This window comes from Pieris brassicae, chromosome Z, assembly GCF_905147105.1.
Source record: "Pieris brassicae chromosome Z, ilPieBrab1.1, whole genome shotgun sequence".
Taxonomy (NCBI): Eukaryota; Metazoa; Arthropoda; class Insecta; order Lepidoptera; family Pieridae; genus Pieris; species Pieris brassicae.
In genome coordinates, this window is record NC_059680.1 from 2,370,065 (window position 1) to 2,394,958 (window position 24,894).

At 35.1% G+C, this 24,894-nt stretch overlaps 2 protein-coding genes across 6 annotated transcripts in view; both read right to left on the reverse strand.

Moving 5' to 3' along the window:
* Positions 1 to 1,133: 1,133 nt before the first annotated feature.
* On the reverse strand, positions 1,134 to 8,974 carry LOC123718446. 4 transcript variants are annotated; one of them, XM_045674938.1, is made up of 3 exons: positions 5,943 to 5,975; positions 5,397 to 5,761; positions 1,134 to 1,309 (listed from the first exon to the last, which is right to left on the reverse strand). In XM_045674938.1, the coding sequence occupies exons 2-3, from the start codon at positions 5,737 to 5,739 to the stop codon at positions 1,215 to 1,217; spliced, it is 438 nt and encodes a 145-aa protein (XP_045530894.1). In that variant the 5' UTR covers positions 5,740 to 5,761; positions 5,943 to 5,975; the 3' UTR covers positions 1,134 to 1,214. The 4 variants fall into 4 exon arrangements, with proteins under 4 accessions (XP_045530894.1, XP_045530896.1, XP_045530893.1 ...); XM_045674940.1 differs by lacking the exons at positions 5,397 to 5,761; positions 5,943 to 5,975 and adding an exon at positions 8,719 to 8,974; XM_045674937.1 differs by lacking the exon at positions 5,943 to 5,975 and having other exon boundaries at positions 5,397 to 5,900.
* Positions 8,975 to 14,877: 5,903 nt separating this feature from the next.
* The window catches only part of LOC123718476 (PTB domain-containing adapter protein ced-6), a 32,640-nt gene continuing 22,623 nt past the window's right edge, over positions 14,878 to 24,894 (reverse strand). For both annotated transcript variants that reach the window (XM_045675008.1, XM_045675007.1), the window contains 10 exons: positions 22,322 to 22,486; positions 21,386 to 21,488; positions 20,769 to 20,901; positions 20,115 to 20,217; positions 19,449 to 19,611; positions 18,905 to 19,004; positions 18,721 to 18,809; positions 18,467 to 18,541; positions 17,812 to 18,113; positions 14,878 to 17,146 (listed from right to left, as the gene is read on the reverse strand). In XM_045675008.1, the coding sequence (XP_045530964.1) occupies positions 17,069 to 17,146; positions 17,812 to 18,113; positions 18,467 to 18,541; positions 18,721 to 18,809; positions 18,905 to 19,004; positions 19,449 to 19,611; positions 20,115 to 20,217; positions 20,769 to 20,901; positions 21,386 to 21,488; positions 22,322 to 22,486 (1,311 nt within the window). In that variant the 3' untranslated portion in view covers positions 14,878 to 17,068. The remainder of the gene's footprint in view (positions 17,147 to 17,811; positions 18,114 to 18,466; positions 18,542 to 18,720; positions 18,810 to 18,904; positions 19,005 to 19,448; positions 19,612 to 20,114; positions 20,218 to 20,768; positions 20,902 to 21,385; positions 21,489 to 22,321; positions 22,487 to 24,894) is intronic.

Genomic DNA, 24,894 nt, shown 5'->3' on the forward strand with positions numbered 1-24,894 from the left:
AAAATAAATATGATAACTAGTGCGACCTCTTTCAAATATCACGAATACGTTCCCACTCTTTTGAAATGACTCTTTAGCTCCCTGATGAGGAGCAAATTGCACAGATCTTACTCGGCTCAGAACATCTCAGACAATACTGAATTGGAACAAGGTCAGGACTCAGGATCGAAACTCGCCAATTTAAACGACGACCATTTTGCTTACTATATAATGACACAACTGAGGGCTAGGCAAACATTCAGAAATAACTGTTATTTATCGTGCTAAGACTCCAGATTTTAAGAAACAGGAATCCGTTCATCTCACCCTAGATTTAAGAACGAACGTAGCGATCTTTATTGGCTTACATAATAATAACTGTACAGTTTTCATTTGAATTGACCAACTGCTGACACTGCTAACGTAACGTGGCTTTTCAAATAACAGCTGAACGATACACCACCAGCTGTATGTATTTAGGATGTTTTATAAGAATAAACTCAGAATTGAATATTGCTCTGTCTTCAATTCTCGTTTCCTCCCAAAACCTTCCACCGCCTTGAGCCTCTGACCCTATCAGGGCTCCGTCTGTCACCTTAGGTCCCTTGGTGCAGACATCCCGTACTCATTTATAGAATCACTTATCCGTTAGGTTGTTAAGTTCTTAGGTCTCCCCTTCTCTATATATAGTTATCTACTGCAGTTTGCTAATACATATACAATTAAGATATCCCTGAGTTTTATTACATATAAACACACATTTTACAGTGCACTGTGCAAGCTGTTAAGCAACTATAGTTTGTAGGAAAAGCATATTAATTAATTAACTAAAAAATAAATAAATTTGAGGGAATTGACATAATAAAATACAAACAGAAAATATTTTTATTTTTCAACAAATAAATTAAAAAAATTAACATCATTTCCATTAGTGTTCGAGATAAAATATATAAATGCTATATAAAAAAGTTTTATATTATAAAAAAATTAATTACCAAAATATATTTGTACAATGCCAGGAGACAAATTTAAAAAAACAAATAATTATTCCGCCATTTAATAGATATTTTTTATTTAGGATACTCTTTTACAGTAAGGGCAACACTCTGAGTGGTGACTTACCGTAGTCTAAATCTAATTTAATTAATGACAGATTAAGATGATATACTTTTAATCATGGACTCTGAAACAATTTAATGAAACTTAACACTATTATCTCAAACACTTCACAACATTTATTTCTTCTTTTTCGACTGCTTCTGTTTCTTCTTCTCTTCTTTCTTCATTTCTTTCTCTTTTATCGACTTGTATAGTTTATATCCAAAGAAGACTGAAAAGAAAAAACATAAATTAAAAAATCTATTATGAACATTATACTGACTGGGCACGTTCTTCATATATAATAATAGTTAGACATATGTCGCTGACTTGTAGGCATTATCAATCTCTACATTTCTCTAGAACTCATATCTCTAGTTATGGCTGCGTAAGTAACAGACCACTAAAGTCTTCAGCCGGGTTAATATAACCCATGACTTACAAACAAATTGGTAAATAACTTCAGTAGATCCAGAGACAAAAAAATACTAGTATAGTAGGTATAGGTACATACCTATTTAAGGTCGTCACTAATAAATTGCCTTTGAAAATACGTTATTATAAATAAAGTGATGCCGAGTACGACGTAAGTTTTCTTACTCTCAACATGTGTTCACGCAAGGAGACATTTTAGGACCAACTTTATTTTGAAGGTTCTATAATGTTCTTTATGTATAAGGCGTTACTAGATCCTTTACAGATCGACTATTGCTTTGATAATGAGATTTATATTAATTTAATGATGTAATAATTTAGTTTAACCAGTTATCCAATATTTTTAAAATCCTATTTGATCAGATATTAAAAACCATTTCATATTTATTTTATTAGTGACTATTAAACCTATATTGTTATTTTATTTTGATTGGCTTTGTATAAACTTAAAGAACCCACCATAACGCTTTCTGCAAGATGGTGATGATATTATTTCTATCAAGCCAGTAAACACGTAAACAAAGTTAACGTGTTAATTCTCACTCCTACTCATTACAGTAATACATATATATTTCATTCAAATCCCATCACCGAATAAACTCCAATACAGTATTAGACAGGCGAAGGTATTTACAAGAAGAATTTAGGAGATTTGAGGCACGTGAGCTCCGAGTAACTCTACCCCATGACGCTTTTTAAAGCCATATTTTTATACACATTTCTCTCAACGACAATATACGCCCAAATGGCTTGTCATCTATACAGAGAGAATGCATATCTGTAACTAACGTGTAACTGAAGCCTGTAATAAAATCAGCTTGATTTAGTTTATAGTGTTCTAAAGATATATTTTTGAAAGAGTGGATTGGGAATTTAATGTCTAGTGTTGAAAATAGTTGTTGTATCGAGCGGATAACCAATTAAATGAATAATTAAAAGCTCGAGTTACTAAAGTACGAGTTAAATACGTTTCCTAACCTTGCTCAATATGACTGAATTTTCCTCATTGAAATTAATTGAAATGCCATTAATCCAGCTCCCAAAACACCACCGTATGGGTTTTTGAATAAGAAAATGATATCACGCTTTAATTCAATAGACATCATCTTCTTCGGACCCATGGTGATAAAAATATATGTGATAATGTTTTTTTTAAAGTACAAAAAGAACAAAAACGAATCAAATTTCAAAAATGCTTCAAAAACGTGGGTAGCAAACAGACAGACTAAGGTAGGAGAAACAGTTTATGTACCTATTGTGCGATTACACCAAATCTTGCTCTCATTTCAAAGCAAAATAAAAAAATGACCAAGATATTTTTGGTTATTAAATTGTTCTTAACGGGCAAAAAATTTCAACAAACCAATCACAGACGCCACGAAGAAAACAGCGACAAACATAGGCCAATAGGAAAAATCATTTTCCTGCATTTTCATAGACAATTTCTCCGTCAGAGCTTCTTTTAGTCTATCCACAAACAATGTTCTATCTTCTTCCCCCATAACCTCATACTGTTTCAAAATATCCTGAATTTTCTCTTTAATCTCCTGCGATTGTTCGTCATGTGCGTCTATTGCCGCTGCATCTTGCAACATTGACAAAACGTCAGCATTTTTGACAGCTTCCGTCATCGCCTCGTAACCGTCCATTGTCATTCGTTAACTGTGGTAATATACAGGGTATAGAAATACCGCCTTCGAAAAAGATTTGAGATTTGACAATTTTGTTCATATTTATTCTCAGAAACGGCCCAAATCAAACTTTAGTTTACTCCAAGTGGTGGAAGACTAATTTACGTTTAAAATTAAAATTTCGCACTTCTATTAAAAACTAAGCTGGTTTAGAAGATTTCATTCCACAGATTAGTAGAGTTTTTATATCAAAAGCAATAGAAACCAGACTCTGATTGATAAGAATCAAAATTACGATTATCTAAGCCTGGCCTTCAACCTACCAAATCACTGTTTAAACTAGTAGAATGGATGTTCTATATATTACTTTTGATATAGCAAGACCGTTAATGATCCTTCCCCCTGAAGCTTATGAATTGAAAAACACTCGCCCCTTTGGCCCCCACGCTGTGTTTCTGAACGTGGCCCCAAAGAGGGCAATTTGATAGTTAAGGGCTGGATATACACACAACGTGGAGACTTACGACGAAGTTAACCAAATTGGACCTAATATAAAATCTTTGGATGGCAAGGATCTCACTAAATTAAAATATATTAATATATACGTAGAAAAATTAATGTAAATTATTTAGAATTTTAAATTTTCTAGCGATTTCATTCTAAAACCTTTAAGTATCTTTAGTTAAATTATGTATGTTAGATAGGAGCATTAGAATTTTAGAAAGGCTAAGGTTCGGCCGAACAAGGTTGAAAAACGCTGCCCTAAACATATATAACTCAAACGCAAATCTCAATCGTCAATAAAGGTTATTTTTGATAACTCACCGACCACTAGCAACACTTAATAATAAATGCAACAAAATCCGCAGATAACAAGCTTTAGATAACTCGACTTGACCTGTTTATCAGTTTAAAACAACATTACCTGTTATATATCGAATCGACGATTTCCACGTGGATTTTAGGTGCTAATAAAGATTGGAGTTTACCAATGGGGGTAATGGGTATGCATTCTAATCTTCAGTTGAAACTTAAAGACAAAGATAAAACGATGTAATACGAAGCCTTAGAGAATAGGAGGAGGCGAATGGTAAGGACTCCCTGGACAGCTAAGGTGTCCATACTAAGACAGTTACAGGTAAAAAAAAATCCTTCAACATTGGTATCAGACCAACGCATCCAGCGTTTTTTGGAAATGTAACACGCAGAGATCAAGAGAATCTAAAAACAAACTCATCGTGACTGCCAGTGAGGAGGACACCAGACCTCTATCCCCTACTCACTGGATCGATCCAGTGAAGGCCTTTACAGGTCTTACCATGACTTAGGCGCAGAGGCTTCCGGAGACAGGGGAGAGTGGACATAGTTCAGATGAACAGTGCGACTGAAGAAGAACGAAGCGTTACAAACATAATAGACGTGGCGTTAAAAAGTTGAAGTGGAGATTGGTAAAAAAAGACCCTTACTTGAAATGGCGCAGTGGGGAAAAAAGAAAGTAAGCACGAGAAGATGGGAAGATGGAATAAAAGGGGTAGCGGGGACGAATTGGAAAATGGTGGCGAGGATGAGAGACAAGTGGAAGAATTTGGAGGAGGCCTTCACTCTATCGGAGGTCGAGTACTAATATTAAATATATACTTAATATAATCTTATATAGTACTCGAATAAAAAATATAAATATATATAAATCCCTGTGGTGTGTGCTATACCTGACCTTTTGAGGTCAGGGCCCCAGGCTTCTGTATTTATTTTGTGATCATTTGTTTTTTAGAAAAGGAATGTTCAGCCTTCTACGCCTGACACGCCTTTTTCCTTTACCGTAAGAGCGACAGTTGAATGCGCACATAATAAGTCAGATAGCCAGAAACTCGGGGATGAGAGTCGCTCGCAGCAGCTAGGCTAGTGCTCTCGCAGCAACGCATAGGGTAAAAAACCACCTTTAGAGTGGAAGGTTTCCCTTATTTCGCACTTCGCTCACTTCAGTAAGCTTCCGTCTTTGGCCTCCCGCGAAAGCACAATCAGGTCGAGCTACGCTCGCCAAAGCCCAAGCTAAGCTGTCAAAGCCCCTCAGGCCAACAGTATGATTCCATAAAAATAAGCCTTCGCATAGGTTCTAAATAAATGTGAAATGATTTTTATGATGTCAAATTGCCTATTGCTATAAGAATCCTTGAATTTTTACAAAATTTATTGAAATATGTCATAATAGTAACATTAACGTTCACCTATCAAATCTATATTTAATTGACATACCAACAACTCCGATGACAATTAACACCACAACCGCGACAAATATCATCTGATCGCGCACGGCTCCTGCCAAGACATCCTCCACCTTTGACAGATCCGGTGGATTATTCTGGAAATGCGTAGCCAACTTTCGCGCCAACAGTTCCTTGATATATGTCAAAAACATTTCCTTCTCCGAATCACCCATTTCTTCGTATTGCTCCATAATCTCTTTCAATTGCGCCTTGAGACCCTCAGACTCTTCGCCTTGGAACGATTCTAGCAGCTTTTGAAGCATCCCCATGACGTCCGCATTGTGTATTGTCTCTTGAAGCTTGTCGGATATGAACTTTTGGAGGTCCGCCATTTTGCCGCGATTTTGGGCGTTCCTCAAAAACAATTTTTAACTATTGAGATTTATTTTTAATTTCCAATATTTAATGTTTCCAATTTTTTTTAAAACACCTCTGGTGAGAGTGGTTTAAATATTTCGGAATTGGAATCCTTATAATGATAATGAAATATAAAATTAACTACTAAAATAATAAATACTATTTAAAATAAACATACCACAGGGTTTATGTGAGCACCGATAAATACTACTGAATCAAAAGATAATATAATTGATACAGATAAAAAATTTAACAGATAACAAATCGATAATTTTATATATTTTAAAAGTTATAAATAATCAAGTAGCTAAGTTTTATCTTTTTCATAAATTTATGGTCAAGTAGGTGATCAGCCACTCTGTCTGAGTCAGGTCTATTTGAATGTAAGACGTATTGCTATGACATTGGGTCTTACAACTCTGCATCTCTTTCATTGATTTACTTATCAGGTCAGGTCATCTGTGCACATAAGTCACATCATACATTTGCGTGCACGTAAATGTTCGCTCTTCCTTAAATCTAACTCACTCGCCAGCTGAAAATGGCTTACAATGAGATGTACACAGCGTCAACGACTTTCTTATAAAGTTTGGAACGTTAGTTTCAAGCCAGTGACCTGGTGCAAAGTACATGTAGTAGTGAATCCTGCTGGAGAGTACACGGTATATTTTCACAACATGATCCAAGACCTTGATACCATCGTAATGCTGCTGTCAGAACTAAAATGTAAGATTCGAGGTTTTTCGTTAAAAATCGCTGTTTAAGTGTTATTTAAGATTGTTCATTCATATTATCAAATATTATACCTAGATAATTCGGTTATCAAAAATACCTACGTGGCGATAGTGTTTGCCTGGACTTTATTTACATAGGCAGTGTGTGAGTTGTAGGTAATCTCTGGATTTACTGAACCGATTTCGGACTTATTTATTCACTTACTGTAATAAACCAAGATGATAATGCCGAAATAATAATACATACACAATATCACTACTGTGAACTGCGAACATATAAAAATGTCGTGGACACAGCCTTCAGTAGCAACGTCTTTGTTAACGGAACCTGTGTCACAAATTCTGGCTCTTAGTATCGCATTGCAGTAACCGTGTTCTGTAGAACTGGGTTGCTCAACCCCAGCAAGACCTTTACTAATAGACAGCCACGTTTGTTAGTCATACATTAGCCCGACGGAAGACATTCACGGTAGTCTGTTTATTACGCTGCATTATCCAGAGATATATGAGTTCTAGAGAAATGTAGAGCTTGATTATAAAGTCAATAGCGTCTATTATAAAAAAACAAGTCAAGCTCCAAAAAGCACGGTACTTCACTTCACCAACGTGAAGACCGCAAGAAAATAACTTCTTCTTCTTCTACCAGATATTGATCTAGATATCAAGTAAATATAGTACCTACTCAGAGATGTATTATGGTAAATTTAAAATTTGTCTGTTTCAACTGTCAATACCTAATGCCACTCCGCAGTATTAATAGTTTTTGCAAATGACAATAAGAAATACAATTACTTGTAACGGCCAAATCTTTATAACACTATAAATAAAACAAAAGGAAAGGTACGAAAGAAAACTTAAGAAGTAAACAGAAAAGACAGACAAGACAAGGAAAAATAAGAGGAAACAATGGGAAGAAAATAAAGAAAACAGAACTAAAGAAAGTGAGGAAAGAAAACATATAAAGGATAGAAGGAAGTAAAAAAAATAAAAGGTAATTATAGAACCCAATGACAGAAGATAAGGGAAGGAGAAAATAGAACAAATAATTTATCCCACACTAATGAACGTCAATGTTTTTTAATAAAATTTTCCAGTTTTTCGTATAATTAAATTGTATGGAGACCTATCGCCGTGTCGTTTTAGCATAATAATAATATCTTGTTTCGCTTATATACAGATTATTTACTTAGTCCTAAGAACATTCTGTAGTAGGCCTTACTGAGCAGACTGAGAATCATACTGAGCTGGTAAATACACCCCATCAAAGTAACCTATAGTCTTCTCAATTCACAGTTCACTCATTCCCATACACCACTCGGTATCACCTAAAGGAGCACCATTCATAATGCACCCACGCTGCAGGCAAGACACGCTCGCCTACGCTTCTAATTTCTGCAGCATGCAACTTGCCCCTATCCTACTTATCTATATAATACGCTAACCAATATCTCCACGAGTAAATTACTTATTAAAGTACACAACATCGTTTAGACATTACTAAAAATTATAACTTTCTTTAGTAAATAATATAAAAAACTTCGCTTAATACATGTTCGGTACCATCTGGTCCAATAATTTTTATTTTCTATGAAAATTAACAAATCGAATAGACTTTTAATATCACACAAAGAGAACATACATTTTACAAAAATTAATTTAAAAAAGAATGCAATGTTAGCCTAGTGGCTTCAGCGTGCGTGCGAGGTCGTAGGTTCGATATGGCTATGCACCAAAGGACTTGAGGCCGATACCTAAAAAGGTTATAGCGCCACAGATTTATTTATTTTTTAATTAAAAAAAATATTCCAACTACAAATTTAAAATTTTCACCAAACTATTTAAAAATACTTATATACTATCGGACTAGGTACCCTATTGGGGCCAAGTTTTTTTATTATTTTCGATAGATATAAACGTAGTAAGTTATTTAATAGTGTATTTTTTAGTAATTTATTTATTTACTTGTGTTTAAGTCTTATCGTCAACGCTTTCGCTAATTAAAGATTTATGTTGGCGCCTGGTACTATTAGTAACCCCAGTGCTGGTGATTTCTCAGCGAATAATCGCAATAAAGTGAGGAAATGCCAGCATTAAAGGTCTACCGCAAGGAGGTAGCCCAAAGACCAAACTTTTAAAATTTCCGTATTAATTAATATTTTATTATTATTATAACTATATATTAGTGATTTTAGTATATTATAAATAAATAAAGTTACTCACATATAATGGAGAATATAAGGAAGACAAAAACAAAACCGAGAACAGTGCTATATGTGCCGAACACCTGTGGTATATCCCCCGTGAGCATGCTCCTCAAACTCTCCTTCATATCATCAGAAATATTGGCATTTTCAAGCATTTCCAGCAACTCCTGTTTGGACGGTGGCTCCTCAGAGTCGAGCAACTCGCTTATTCTCTCTAAGTCCTCGCTCCCCGCCATGACGTGTGAGTGTGCGTTGTGCGCGTATCACAATGAAGGTTAGTTAGTGATAAACTGTTTTACGATCGGAATGTTGAATCGAAACGAATATATATGAATTCGTTTGAGTGTTGCCTTAACATATTTAGCTACAAATATTTTAAATTAATTATTTACAAATAATCTTGTCTTAATAGGTGACCATAATCAACAAGAATGCCCAAAAATTCACACACAAAATACATGAAAACATAATTAGGAATAACAAGTGGAGGCACTAACGTGACCTTTTTCTCCAACCTAAAGGCATCCTCGACCAGTCTAATCACTGACTAGCCAGAAGGCCCCACTGTTTGAGTTTTTTTAGAATGGAATCTTGCCGTTGGCCTGGAGGGCCTTGACAGCTCAGCTCAGCGAGCTTAGCTTAGCGTCTCCTGCGAAAGACTTCGGCTTAGGCCGTTGCGGAGTGGTCAATCATTTAAAGGGCAGGATGGAAGCTCAAGGAGTAAACGAAGTACGAAATAATGGTACAAGCCTTCCCCGGTGAACTCCCCTTCCCTCAGAGACCAGCTGCCCACTGAAGTATTTCCGAACCAATACAGCTTAGGGTCCTTCAAGAAACAAGTGTACCAATTTTTAAAAGGCCGGCAAAGACCTTACGAGCACGTTTGTTTGCCCTATGTGTATAAAAAGGCTGTTTTACCCTAATCTTAATCTAAATTTTGGGCTAAGTTCAAGAAGTTGGTATATATGCTTAGTTGGAAATACGTCATTAGCGCGTTTTAAGGTTGACGTCATCGCTGTGATTTGTAGTTGTCGATGAAAAAATTGACTATAGAACCTAAAAAAATAGTAGAACTTATGTTAGTTCGGTTCGGTCTTGACGGACCGTGAGAGGTCCTGTTCAGATTGCATTTGACCATTGACCTACTGCTGACACGTCTCACGTGGCTGTTCTGCAAGCTGCAAAATCTGAACACCGACAGCTAACAAGAGTAATATATCTATGAATATGTGTAAGTAGTATTTAAGATGTTTGAACAATACATCAGTTTTCTCTTAAAATGGCGAGCCGTTAAAGCCGTTAATTACCGTGAGCGATAGTTACCTTACTGCTGTCTGCAATATTTATATATGCTCGTACTTATGTATTAAGAGTACATCCGTAAGGCTCAGGGATAATGGGTACCTTTGAACTGTCACATCTCTAGTATCTCCTGGGTTTGGTCCTGATACAAGGCCTGACCAATGCGATTTCACCGTTGTTGCCTTGTATAGGATACTACATAAGTTAATTATAATGTAAAAAATATTCATTAATATAATTTCTTATTGTATTGCAACATCCAAACCTTTGGAACTGAACTCGATATTTCGGTTTCGATGTTGAAAATCCGATCGAATTCATACGACCAATCGGATTGGACAGTAACAAAATCGGATCAAGTTTAGAAACATCACTAAATGCAGATAATGACGATCGCGCTGGTTTTAAACACAGCGAATAAAATAGATATCAAATAGGTCTTTGCATAATATATGCTTTTATCAAATCTAAAGAGCTGGTTTTTTGTAAACATTTATTGTATTGTATTGTATTTATTGAATTATAATATAAATATTTATTGAATAAAACACTACGGGATGTCAAAAAATAGACGAAATTAAAAAGCAGCTTAATCCCTTGAGATGTGGGATCGCTTTGCATCTTCTATTCACCATGGAGTGTTCAGAGGACTAGTTCGAATTAACATCTGCAGCTGAGTTTCATGAGACGTCGAGGCAATACGAAATTCCACCCGTACCACACAGTTGATACGGGTGGAAAACGCTCTGAGACCACCTCATGGAGGTCCATTGGAGGACGTTTTAAGGCAGTTTTTGGGCACTGCCACTATGTGGAACCATCTGCCGACTGAAGTATTTCCGAACCAAATCGACTTAGGGTAAGTCCGAAAAAATTTAACTTAGGGCGCTTCAAAATGCGTACTAATTCTAAAAAGGTCAACAACGCACTCACAAATCATATGCCGTTAAATGTGTCCATGGCCGGTATCACTTAACATCAGATGAGCCACCTGACCGTTTGCCCCCTGTTTTACGAAAAATATGAGTATTAACAATACACATAGCGCTGAATAACCTGCATTATGAGCTCATCTTCACGTATATAGTGTATATATAAACTAGCTGACCCGGCGATCTTCGTAAAGGTCAATAAATGTCGTGTTTATCTGAACCTAATTTATTACGAAAGTACTACAATACAAAATAAATAAATCATTGGGGCCACAACCTCTTTAAGGCTGGGGAACCTCAGATTTCTGTATCTGTTCCATGACTGTCAATCTAATAGGCAAGTCATCAGCCTCCTGGGCTTGACGCGCTGTCGACTTGGGTCTAAGGCAACATTTCCTCCTTGGTACGAGTTATTGTTTAAAGAGTTAGACATTGGCGCACTGACACTGCTGCATAAGAAGATATTGTATATTTAAGTATAGGGATTTAGCTTTCACAAATTTGATATTTAGCCGTGGCGTTTGACGTTCGTTACTGAACGGGCTGGCTAATGCTTAGGCAATTCGTGCAATACGTTGATCATATGACAGAAATAAAAAAAATCTTTTTTATACTGTTCTTTGGAAATTATAAGCGACGCCATATTGACAGTTCGGAAAGTTATGGCGCTAGGTGTCAGAAAGGGGATTTCGATTGAAATAAACAGACAATAAAAGTAATAAAACGCGATCGATCGTAGTTATTTCATATTTGCCTAGCTGTTTATTCAAATAGCCGATATCGTTAGTTTAGAGAAGAGGCTAGGCTGTTGATTGAACGCCCAATTAAGCTAGTTGGCTACGACATACACATCTTAGCGCTACAACTTTTAAACTAAGTATATGTAAAATACATTTTACTCATTAATCATTGTGATAATATAACAATGTTCTGGCCTTGGGTTCACAAAACTCAAAGAAAACCTATTTAAATGTACACTTAAAACTCAACTCTTGATTATTTTACAAGGAAAAGGATAATTTATTTATAGACATTAATTTTAAGGTCTAGACCTCAGATTTCTGTAGAATAGGCAAGTAGGTAGGCCTGATTACCTACCGACTTCTCAAACACTCATCCAGAGTGTTTAAATTATCGATTGGTATTATTTGTAATGAACATAAGTTTTGTCTGTTTAAACCTATTTACACAGGTGGTTTAATTGTGTGTTGTGCCCCTTTCATGGTCTGTTTCATTCAGGCATTATTTGTTTTAAAACAAAACAAACGAATACAGTAGTTCTTCAGCTAAACTTTAGAATATACACGTATTTACTACATTAATATTTTGATTTAAAATTGAGAGTATAAAATATAAAGTGTTATATCGTCTGTATTAAATATTTTCGAGAATATAGTATTTTAAATATTTTTAATAAATCTATAGATAAAAATATTAAATTTCATCCATCACTCACACAATATTAAATGGTCAGGAATCAGTGTAATCCGAAGAGACTATTAACTATTTATCGAAATACAAATTATGTGTAATTTAAGAACTATTAACACGCAGGCAACTTCGCGCAAAACATTTCTTTACGTTTGTATGCGTCATAGGGACTTGTGCGACGCCATCTTGCCTAGAAAAGCATTTTGGCGGGTTCGTGAAATAATGAATGTTTTAATCAATTATCAGAAAAAAAAATCGAATTCTTTAGTCAATAATGGTTTTTAAAAACTTGTCATACTATTGTCTATAGCCATATTTATATATATAATATTTTATATATAAGCTGTAATTTACAAAAATATATAATATTTTTGTAAATTACAGCTACCTTGAAGCTCTTGAATTGAAAACCATTTTGTGAATTTTAATTGCAAGTGTTAATAAATGAGAAACAAGCGATTGATTTTAACAGGCAATGTTGGTTTGTAACTTATTAAAAGTATCTTATACGAGACCTTCTATAAAGAGAAGAAAAAAAAATGGTTTGTTTAACATGAGTTTTGTTTCTGTTCCATACCAATGTCTTAACAAATGTCTCAATGTCAATGTACAAATTAAACCTGTTATAATAATGAATTATGAACCATTTTGGTGGTCTGTACATATAATTTATTATTTAACTTTTCTGTTTTCATTTAGAATCCTTCACAAACATCTATTGCCATACACATTACTAAAAAAGGGATAGCTGGAGAACACACCTGTACATAACTTGGGCCATACACATTTGTTGGTTATGGGTCTTTTTGACATTTTTTTAGAATATTATGAATCTTACCCATATTATGACTAAAACCTAAGGCTATATAAGGCATTAACATGGCAACTGTGCTTTTATTAAATGTGTTTTAACCACACAGAACTATCTTGAGGTGCTATATTGTTTTACAGAGCAACCGCTTAACCACAAACACACAACTTGCTTGCAAATAACTCTTTTTATCACATACATATACCTCCTACTGTCATTCCATATTGACAAATTTCATAGATATCTAAATTTACACTATCACAATCAATCCATTTGTCCATCCATCTTCTATCCATCTTCAACAATAAGTAAGTATTCCTCAATAAAAAATCATTGATTTAAAAAAAAATCATTTAAAACAAAGTATTAAAATTCAGTTTCATGTTTTCCATACTTGTACCTCTTCCAAAACAGTATGTTAAAAGTAAAAACATTATAAATACTATATTGGTTTGGTATAATTTTAGTTCAGTTTTAGTAGACTATTAAAAATATAAACAATAGAACGAAATTTTATCACTAGGCTATAAAAAGTAATGCTTCTATTTGTTTATTACACACCTGGAAGTAATTGATAATTTCGGCGACCATAAAAATAATATTTTCCTTAAAAAAATTCGAGTGCGACAAGCGAGTTTCAAGTTTAGTTTTTGTTGCAAAAACAATATAAATGGTACGTGTTTTTAAGTTATTCTAATTTCAAATAAAAAATCAATCAAAAATTACCTGATAACCCCACAACAACGATTCCAGGAATGATGAAAACTGTGTTGGAAAATGCATGTTCCAAGGGGCCGTCCTGCCCACCACTAAGGTCCACCATATTCGAATAATACTGCACAATTACACTAAATACTGCTTAGGAATACATAAAATCGCTAACTCAGATCATAATATGGAATGTACGTTTCAAATTAAGTGTTTTCCCGAGAGAAAGTCGCGGAAAATCTGTTGCATATTTTTCGGTAGTATGACGTTTACAAAAACAAATGGAATTGAATTGACGATAGAAATTTTAACGTCATTTTAGCCGACGTCAAATCAGAGACTAGTCTAAAATGTGAATTTAGACGAGTCTAAATTCTACCACCAATAGAACCAGTTTAATATTATTATTTATTTAATAATTTTATAAATTCTTAAGCTTCTTATTGCTTTATTATAGAGACATTTATAAAGTTAGACCTGAATTATTTGTTTTGTATATTAAAACGCCATATTAAAATATCATGCCTTCGCTTTAAGATGATAATTTGTGTAAGCGACATCTTGTGACTTTACGTAACACAGCTTGATGCTATCTCGTTGCATTGCAATTTGGAGGTTTTTAGGACGTACTTTTATCGATATTATATTAAGCTTAGAACTCAACCAAATAAATCAAATATAAATCCCGAACGTGGCTATAACTGAAATAATACTCTAAGATAGAAGTTTTACACTGTTATATACTACTCGAATGTATTTTTGTTGAATATTTATAAGAGGTATTTGAAGTTGGTCCTAGGGGAAAGATTCTGTAGTAGTTGGCATCACTGTAGTAGTCTTTCTGTTTGCACATATCAGTGGCGTTATAACTACATATTCCTAAAATCAGGATAGTTTATTTATGAATTAAAGCCATGGTAAGGAAATAAGTTAATAATAATAATTCTAAAATATTATTATTAATAGGAGTATCTTTTAAATAAAACACCAATTACAAACATATGTTGTCATAATATACAATGTATCTTTTGTCATTACAAAACTAATATATTTCACTAAAGCGTACAACAGTAGACACTAATATACAAAAAATAACACCATAACTGTTTGAGCAAGATATTGTTAAACATATCATAATATTCCTAATATTTCAAAATACATTGATACTAAAACATGGTCACTTAATTTTTTTTTATAATTTGAATAACCTTATATTGTTTTTTTGATAATAAAATAATCCAAAATTAGTCCGGTGACTTCAAGATATTATTATGCATACTAATTAAACTACTAAAGTATTCAAATGCTGTTTAATGATCTGATAGAGTAATTCTTTTGTTAAAAACTGAAGAAATTCATAATTCACTGGCAATATAATCTCGCTCTTAGTCATGGTGTCTGGAATGACATAAAAGATTTTTATTTACATTTTTTTAATTTATCAAATCTTTTTTTTTTAAATTTATTGTAATTTCCAGAATGTTAGGCTCATATCTTCAGACTCTGACCCCATATGTCAATCAAATTTTACATGCGGAAGAAGATTACGTTTTAAAAGAATTTACAGCTTATAAAATTATTTAACATTTTATTTTTTTTCTTGTTTATGACTTTTATTTATGCCAACTGGGCACAAGGTACTTCGCCAGTGTCGTGTAGATGAACATTTTATTTAAATATTTGAATGGATATTGACGTACCGTTTGAGAAGATTGACGTTACTATAGACTATATTTGCATATACATAATCTATAGAAAATGTTTTTGCCAAAATCTATTGATGTATATCGTACGGAAATTTCTATTTTAATTTGATTTTACATAATATTAAACAATCATACTTCATATATATATATAGATAGAGGAAAGTGAGCCATAACACATTCTGGAAACGAATAAAATTTTGACCTTAAATTGCGAAAGAATTATCACAGAATACGACGAACTTTAATTTATAATTTTTGGAAGAGTGGAGTTTTTAATACCAAAGTTAAAAGATTTGTATAATCTATAGTAAAAGTTCAATTATTATTAAAAAATCCACTCAGAACACCATCAAATTCTCATAATTATTGCTTAATTTAAATTACCAAAACGTACAAGTTTAAAATACATTTGTGGACATAAACTCCAATTATATGTTTTAATTATTCAAAAAACCAATATTGACGTTATGTAAATGATATTAGACAATTGTCAATGACAGATCACGGAATAATTTAAAATTATATTATTGCTTCAAAATTTGTTTGTAAGGGTATAATTATATATTTTGTATTATTCATTAGCGTATTTTCAGAAACGTATTTTTTCGAGTTCTTAATGTCAGCATTGACAATTGTCATAACGTTTGGCGCCAACCAAAATGACAGATTGAGCACTTCTTTTCTTCTTCTTCTATATTGGTCAAAAATTGTTGATCAAATTTGCAATTAAGCAAAAATTATGAAAATAAGGGTACAACCGACGCCATATACTCTTTTTGGTCCCTAAACATAATTAACCTATGAAAATACATTCTTAAAACTACAAGACCACAGTTCTACAGATAATACTTCATAAAATCGGATACACAAACTGTGGTCTCAGGCACTGAATAGTGCATAAATAAAGATCAAAGACAATTTAATCTATTATCACGGAGAATTTGTAACCAAACATGGCAACATTGTATTTTAATATGTCACTCGTAATTGTGTTCAGTATGAACCAAAACATCTCAAAATCAAGACAAGATGGCGATGTGCTATCAGCAAAAAAAATATCCTAAAATTGCATAAAATATTATGATAAAAAACCCTTTTAATACGACATGATTTTGAAGACAAATCTTTTTTTATAGTTAAGAGTTGGCCTTGAGACTTGATTTGACTTTACTGAGAAGACAAAGATATTCGACAGGCGTAAGCGATGAACCAATTTGTATGCAGATAACATTAACTTTATCACGTGACCATATCCAAAAACCGTGGTAAGTGTGTATAAGACCGCCTTTTCAAAAGAAGATATAAATGTTTAAGAACTTTGATTCCGTTCAATGCCCTGCTTTATCAACTATTTTTTTTAAATTATCTGTGGAATACCATAAAGATTAGCATTAACCCCCGAGTCACATCTTACAATACATAGGCTTAAAAATATTGTATATTGTCTTAAATATAACTAATTTGTGTCATTCGTAGTTAATTTTTCTTCAGAGGATCGAGGTTGTCTATTGAAAAATCGTCGTTTCCAAAGCTGATCCCTCTGCTGAAGCCGTCCTGTAAATGACAGTTGACTTTAGACAATTGTCAATATCTAATACAATGTCGACAATGACAATTAACCATTTAATAATATTTTTTACTGACTATACTACAAATTGTTTTCTGTGATTAAAAATTTAAATAAGTCATAATTCAAATAACAGCTTAAACGTTTTTTTTACCCAAGATGGCGTCTAACTCTGTGACGTACCGCTTGTAACGTCATTTATGTTAGTTTTGACGTGTTATAACGAGCGTAGAAAACGCTGAGAAAGGAAAATCACAATAACTTGGTAAACATATTAGCGTCTCCCTCACACTCTTCCCAACAAGTTATTAATCAGTAACTGTCTATATCAAAGTGGCAATGGCCAGGGTTATAGCAAGATAGATATGAGATGGAATTTAAAGACAACTAAATGAAGAGGGCGCCCTAAAGAAAGATGGACAGAAGATATAGAAACGTTAGTAGGAAGCCGAATGAAAGAAGAATGCCGTGGGAAAAGAGATTAGGAAAAGGCTGGAGGAGGCCTTTACCCGTGAAGGGGTTCCGAACAATGGTGGTGAAGAAAGTCGGTGAAACGACAAATTTCGCCCCGGAAGAAATTAAAGAGTTTGACGGGAATAAATACTTACCTCTCAACCCAATTCTTAAATTTAACCTACTCCTTTATACATACCTTCATTTCCGTAATGGTCTTATCCAGAAACCCGTCAAATCCTCTGTCCAACTCACGCTTCTCGCTCAAATTGGCGAATCCATTAAAGTTGTTGCCATAACCGAAAATGCCTGCCTTCTGCGTGTCAAACGGGTCGTAGCCTGTCAGATTGGTCGACGTGAACACTGACGTTTGAAGATTCAAGTCAATGTCATAATTCGGCTTGGGAGCGAACGACTGAGCCGGGACCGAGAACGGCGTCGAGCCGAACGGGTCACTCCCGTTTTGGTTTTGGCGTTTCGGCGTTTTTGGCGGTGGAGCGACTGGAAATTAAATTAAATTAGTTATTCACTTCAATTTTAAGACAATTATGTTTAAGTTTGGTTAAGACTTAACAATAGTACGAAAAGTTTAAGTTAAATATGAAAAATGTTATTGAGAGTAATTTTTGCATGCATGGCATCACAGTGCGCCATCTTGCATAGAAAGCATTTCTCGGGTTCATTATGCATATTTAACTATAACTTTTTGAGGTTGTTGAGTAAAATTAATTTGTCAAATAGCCTATTTGCATAGATACTTCATCTCTTTTCATCACAGCGTAGAGACACTGCGACAGAAAGAGACAAAATACTATTATGGTAACAGAGTCTTATGGCAACACTGAAATACTCACGAATTGGCGTTGGACTCTCTATGGCTGAACTGAATCGCGACACAGGCTCGGATTCGTAGGCACGGGGATCGAATTCTGTTAAAAATATTTATATTAATAAAAATTGCATATCACTGAAACAACAAAATGGAATGATGAGATGGACTCATCACTTAATAGAAGGAAATGGATGTGGAATGGTAAAATATAATGAAAGGTAATATAGTATAATATCATAACATAGTAAGACAAGAATAAAAAAAAAAATAACATACCACTATCAGAGTCCGAGTTCATGAGGAGACCCTCCAGTTTGGTTCCTACCGATGGAGTCTTGCTTGGAGACAAGTCACCCAGGAGCATACTGATAATATATTCAGGAAAAAAATACAAAGTCAATAAAAAAATATCGTGAATTTTTCAATTCATATTCCTTTAAGAAATCCGTCAAAAACTCACCCGGTCTTATTGTTGTGAACTGGTGGCGGAGTCGACAACAACAAATTGTTGTCATTCGAATTGTTGGTTTCTGTCGAAGTGTTTGACAGCGCATCTGCGCCTGGAAGTTACACGTAACATTTAAGATAATCCCACCACCTTGAACCTCTGATCCTACCAGGGCTCCGTCTGTTATGTTAGGTATCTTAGTGCAGACATCCCTTGGTGTAGGTTGTTCTTCTCAGGCCAATACAGATACATATACTATATAGATACTCGCTAAACCAATTTAAATTAAAAAAGAATTAAAAAAATAAATCTTTGGCGCTTCAACCTATTTAGGTTTGGCCCTCAGATTTCTACATCTGTTCCAAGTAATAGGCAAGTAGGTAGCCTCCTGTGTCACATGCTGTCGACTTGGGTCTGAGGCAAGCCGGTTTCCTCTCGATTTTTTCCTTCGTAACAGCGAGTTTAAAATGCGAATAGAGAACGAATGTCACCTCAGGAATGAGAGTCACACGCTGAAGCCAATACTGGTCATATGTGCAAAGAAAAGGAAACTCACCAAACTCAGTCACCTTCCCATTAGACCCAAACCCGTTCGCAATACTCAGAGACGAGATCTGCTTCTCCAACTCCGGTGGCGTTTTGAAGTCGACTATGTCCGATATTTTGTTGCGAGTGAGGTACGCGGACAAGTCGTCCTTGTATGTTATTTTTGACAGCTCCTGTAATCAATCAACAGCCTGTTAAAAGGACAAACAAAAAAAGACAGACACCTGAAAAAGAGAAAACAGATTGAACAATTTTTTTATCCCATGACCAGTCCAAATAATCTCTCTTCCAGAGGAGTTCTATAGCCAAAACGGGGCATTCATGTTTTTTTGTTATGTAACAGCAGGCAAACGGGCATAAGGTTCCCCTGATGTTAAGTCATGACCGATAGACAATGCCAATGACTCGCAAGTGCGCAGCCGGCCTTTTAAGAATTGGTACTCTCGTTGACGGAGCCTAAGTCATTTCGGAAATACTTAAGTGGGCAGCTGGTTCCACATAAGGGTGAGGCGGAAATTACCTCAAAAAACGTTTGGTTGAAACTTAGACGTCCGATGATGAAACTCAGCTGCAGGTATGAATCTGAACTCTGAACACTCACCGTGGTAAATGCGGTAGAAGATGCAGAGAGACCACACATATCTGCACCAAGAGGTCAATTAGTTTAATATATTACCTGTAATCGGTTCTTATATGCTGTAATCTGCAATTCCAGCTTTTTGTTTTGGAGCGTCAACTTCTGCAATTCTATATACTTCCCGTTGTCATTCAAAAAGCGTCTGAAAATTATAAAGCTCTTAATCACCGGACTAACGTAGAAATTAAATGCATCTGACTTTTCATTACAGCGTGTGGAGGAAGGTGAACAGTTTCTCCAGCCTACAGAAAGGGTTCTCTACTAGCCTGACCAAGTGATACCAACTCTAAAAGAATGGTACAAGGCAACCCCCATGACAACTGGTTTCCACCATAATATGGGGAAATCATCCAAGTTTTCCAACTTGGGAAACTGACCACTGACTGACTCCAATATAGAAATATATATGTGTGGTCATAGATCAGACAATGATAAGTACTTTTTGCTCAGTAGCATCATCCACAGATATATGCCTAACGGGAAATACTTCGATATACAAGGTGTGACGGCATCGTAATGATTGTAGCCACATGTGGAGAAAGGTTCTTTTAAAAGCAAGAGAGTGTAACTGACTGGCCCGTAAGCCCAAGTTGCAATTTTTTGTGATTTGTGATGAGATTCGGATTGGGCCGTCGCGTCGCGAAAGCAGGACGGCAAGCCATTGGGGCGAACGAAGTAAGGGACATGCCTTACCTATAAGCTAGATCAAACGCTTGACCAATAGTTAAAGTGATTTCCGAAGCTAATTTAGTCGAAATGAACACAAAACATTCGTGTTTCTCCATATTTGTATCGTGTCCATTTACACCGTTGACGGTACTGCCACCTGAAAAAAAAGCGTCTTAATAACATAGATTTGATAGTTATATAACGTTGGTAATGGTACAGCACTGAAAATAATATAGTATTTGTAATAATACAGCGGTGGTAGTAAATCAGCGATGGTAATAATACAGCATCGGTAGTAATGGAGTATAGGTAATAATACAGCTTTGGTACTAATTTGGTGATAAATAGGTTTTAATATTTTTTTATGTGATAGTTGTGTATATTAATAATTAAGCATGTAAACATATATTGTTTATTGTAAATGTGTACAAAATTTTAGTGATTAAAGAGCTTTTTATATTTCATTCTATTTTTGTGTTTCTACTCTTTCTTTCAGTTTATATCAACATTAGTTAGACTGGTCGAAAGCTTTCTTAAGGTCAGGGATGAGCAGCATCTTGCATCCTCCACATATCCCGTAAGTACTAGATTCAACTTAAATTAGACTCCCTCGTCCAATGAAGGCATGAAAAATAAGTTACCTTTAGCAATAAAAGAGAAATACTTCTTCGCTCCTTTATCATCAGCGCAGTAGGAGATTCTATGAAGTGGAAATTGATACATCACGTTGTTCGATCTTGGCTCCTAAAATAATAATTTAGATATTAAAGTCATGTTAGAAGCAATCGGTCAATCAATATAATTATAACGTTAAAATACTGTACGGATTTTGATACAGTTTCCACCAATAGATGGTGTGATTCCTGATTAAGGATTAGGTGTATAATTAATTATAGTTTTCTGTAAATTTACTGACTATTGTTAAGGTCACAAAATACCTGAGGGGTGGAACCTACATAATAATACAGTGGCGCTACAAGCTTAAAGGTTTGGGTGTTATGTATCTGTTTCACGCAGCAAGTATCAGCCTTTGCTTGATTGGGGCTAATGTATTACGATGTTTTTGCTACAACCTTTTAGGGCTGGGTCCTATGTATCAGTTTCATGAGGCTTTTAGGTGATTAGCCTATGCCTGATTGGGGCTAATTTATTACGATGTTTTTGCTACAATCTTCTAGGTCTGGATCCTATGTATCTGTATCATGGGATTCGAGGTGATCAGCTGAGACATTATTGTGTCTAAGGCTTAGAGTACAGTACTCACAGTCTCAATAGACAAGCCTCCGTGTCATTCGAAACTTTCGAAATGAAATCTTAGTTGACAATTCAGTCACGTACTGAGCCTAAAAATGGAGGAACAGTTTCACTTTTCACTTTACTATTGTGTTCATTGTAGGTGGTTATTATTACACGTTCATTAGTGTTGTAATCTTTACTAATGAGGTAAAATTTGTTAGGTTGTATGTAATCTCTGGATCTACTGAACCGGTGTTAAATTTACTAGCCACGTTTGTAAGTAAGGGGCTATATTCACCCGACTGAAGACGTTTGCGACCTGTTACATTAAAAAAAAATACCTGTATAGCCACTCCATCCACAGACACGGTAATCTCCACCTTCTTGCATTTAGCGGCATCTTTTGTTTCCGACTTCTTCAGTTGCTGCGTGAATTGCAGCTTCTTGATGGCATCCTTGACCACTTCTATCCCTTTCGGCTGATCCACGTGTGTGCAGCCGAGGAACTGAAATAATTTGGAAAATTTAAACTAAATTTCTCATCGAATCTGTGGTAAGCTCCTACGAAGCTTAGGTAAGCTGTTTAGGTCCAAGAAGGCCAAGCGAAAGACAGGAATGATGTCTGAAGCCGAGCCAAAATAGTCTAAGGGATTAGGGTGGAACAGACTTTGGGAGTATGAAAAATAAACAGTTATTGAGAGTAATCTCAAATGGCATTAAAAGCGTTATGGATGTAGACCGTGCCGTACTTTGACTGTGATGACCAGACAGTTGGAGAAAAGTCCATTTGAGAGTATTTTGCCATGAAAAAAGCGTTATGGATTAGAATTACTCAGACTTAAGCATTTATTTAAGGAAATCCAAATTAGTAATGCTGAATATTATACGTAAAGTCACAAGACACAAATCCTAATACGTTGGAGTTTGATTCGTCGAAGGCTTTGAACGAAATGTAATCTGTGTACGGTTCCTGAGTCACCTGGGTGCTTTAAATGATAGAGGATTTATATCATATATTTATTTATAGAATAGAATATAAGCGAATTAATGAAATGTTAAACGAAACTGTAAGATACGTGAACCATATATAACCGTGATACATGTAAAGTGAATATAAATTATAGAGGGTGGAACTTTATGGTTAGAGCAGCGAACAGATTTAATGAGTTGACTATTGACATTGATATGTTCGCCACGAGTGTCGTGGCAGCAAGGAGAGCTTTGACATAAAATTATTTCGATCATGATGGATGATCCATTGTCAACTAATTCAATTTTCATATTTTTTTCTTTTTTGTTCTAAAACCAAAATAATTGGTATGTTTTCTTGCTTATTTGAAAAAAAAATCTACATGTGAAGATTGTTAATTGGCCCACATTGTTATATATATATATATACACATCTATTTTTGTATTGTGCTGTTAATTTTCTTAATAAATAAATAATTGGTATGTCACAAATGACTGCAATGCAACAGTTGAAGAGAATGCCTAAGTCTCGGGGGCGTAACTCCGCCGATTTAGGAAAACCAGCCTTATAAAAACAAAATGTACAGCCTTGGCTCATACAATGTGTGTAATTTAAAAAGTATGGTACAAAATGGCATTGGATAGATACAAAATCCAAATTGAAAATGTCACGAATCGCCCTCACCGTGTAGTGATAATTAAGAAGATCGTTGCACAAGCCACTCTAAACGAAGTAGGTACATAATAATGCCACACTAAACGAAGTACATAATAATTACTTGTGTCACGGTCAATAGCTTTAAGTATCATGTCGCATGCAATGTTTATAGTTTAATTACTTCGGATCTGTATTTGTATGTTATTATGACTCCTTGCCTCGAACATATACGTAAATATTATAAAAAATTGAAGCCATTTTAAACAAGGCTGTTGGAGTCTGAATGTGTGCAGGTGTGTGTGACAGTTTTGAATATTGGAATGTTTGTTTAAATTTTATCACTGATGATTGTCTTCTATTATGAAAACTTACTTCTCTTCTACCTACCTACGCCCATGGATACTCAAAACCAGAGGGTTCGCAAGTGGGTTGCCGGCCTTTTAAGAATTGGTACGCACTTTGAAGGAACCTAAGTCGAATTGGGTCGTAAATACTTCAATGGGTGGCTGGTTCCACATAGCGCTGGCGCTGCCTATTAACTGCTTTAAATAACGCTCAGTTGTTGAAGCTCAGAACATGTCTCGAAAGGACATATAAATAATTGATCACAGCACCGAGATTCATTGTAGAATTGAACAAGCGCGGTAACCCTTTCCGAGACCGAAAGTTAATTTCTGGAGGGATTTCATTCTTACAAAGCTGTATTGTTAAAATCATACAAACAGGCCGCCAGAATAGTTCTTATCGTAGAGTTCAACTGTAATGAGTTCATGTGACGTACGCCCCCACTGATAAGGGGCGACACCCACAAACACGTGCCGTCTCGAATATCCTTTGTAATGCGGAATACAAACAATTTATAAATAAACCACACTATCACGTCTGGTATTGTTGCATTTTCCTCAACAAATTGATGATGCGTGATCGCTGGATCGACAGAGGAGCCCGCTGCAGCTGAAAGCCAGCAATTGGCGGTACAGGCGCTGGAAGATTCTCGCCGGAGGCCAAGACACTTTTTGGGTCGTAGAGCCAGCGGAGTGAGTGTGAGTGAGGGTAGGTCTGACACAGGCGTCTTATCAGTTACTTTAAAGAAGTACTTTCCCTTTTAACCGGGTAAAAAACCGTGGGCCTTGTGGAATTTTTCTTCAAGTTCCTTCCCTGGACGGACTTGTATCGAATACTTGCAGTGTTTTCATAAATATGTCCATACTTATATGAAAATTATTGTAATACATTTAATTCCCGCATACAACACATACATTACTCTTATATATATAACATAAAAAA

Coding starts and splice junctions, on each gene's coding strand:
- LOC123718446 (XM_045674938.1), bottom strand. CDS start 5,739: ATGGCGGACCTCCAAAAGTTCATATCCGACAAGCTTCAAGAGACAATA. Junction 1,310..5,396: donor AATTGTCATCGGAGTTGTTG/GTATGTCAATTA, acceptor TTTTCTTTTCAG/TCTTCTTTGGATATAAACTA.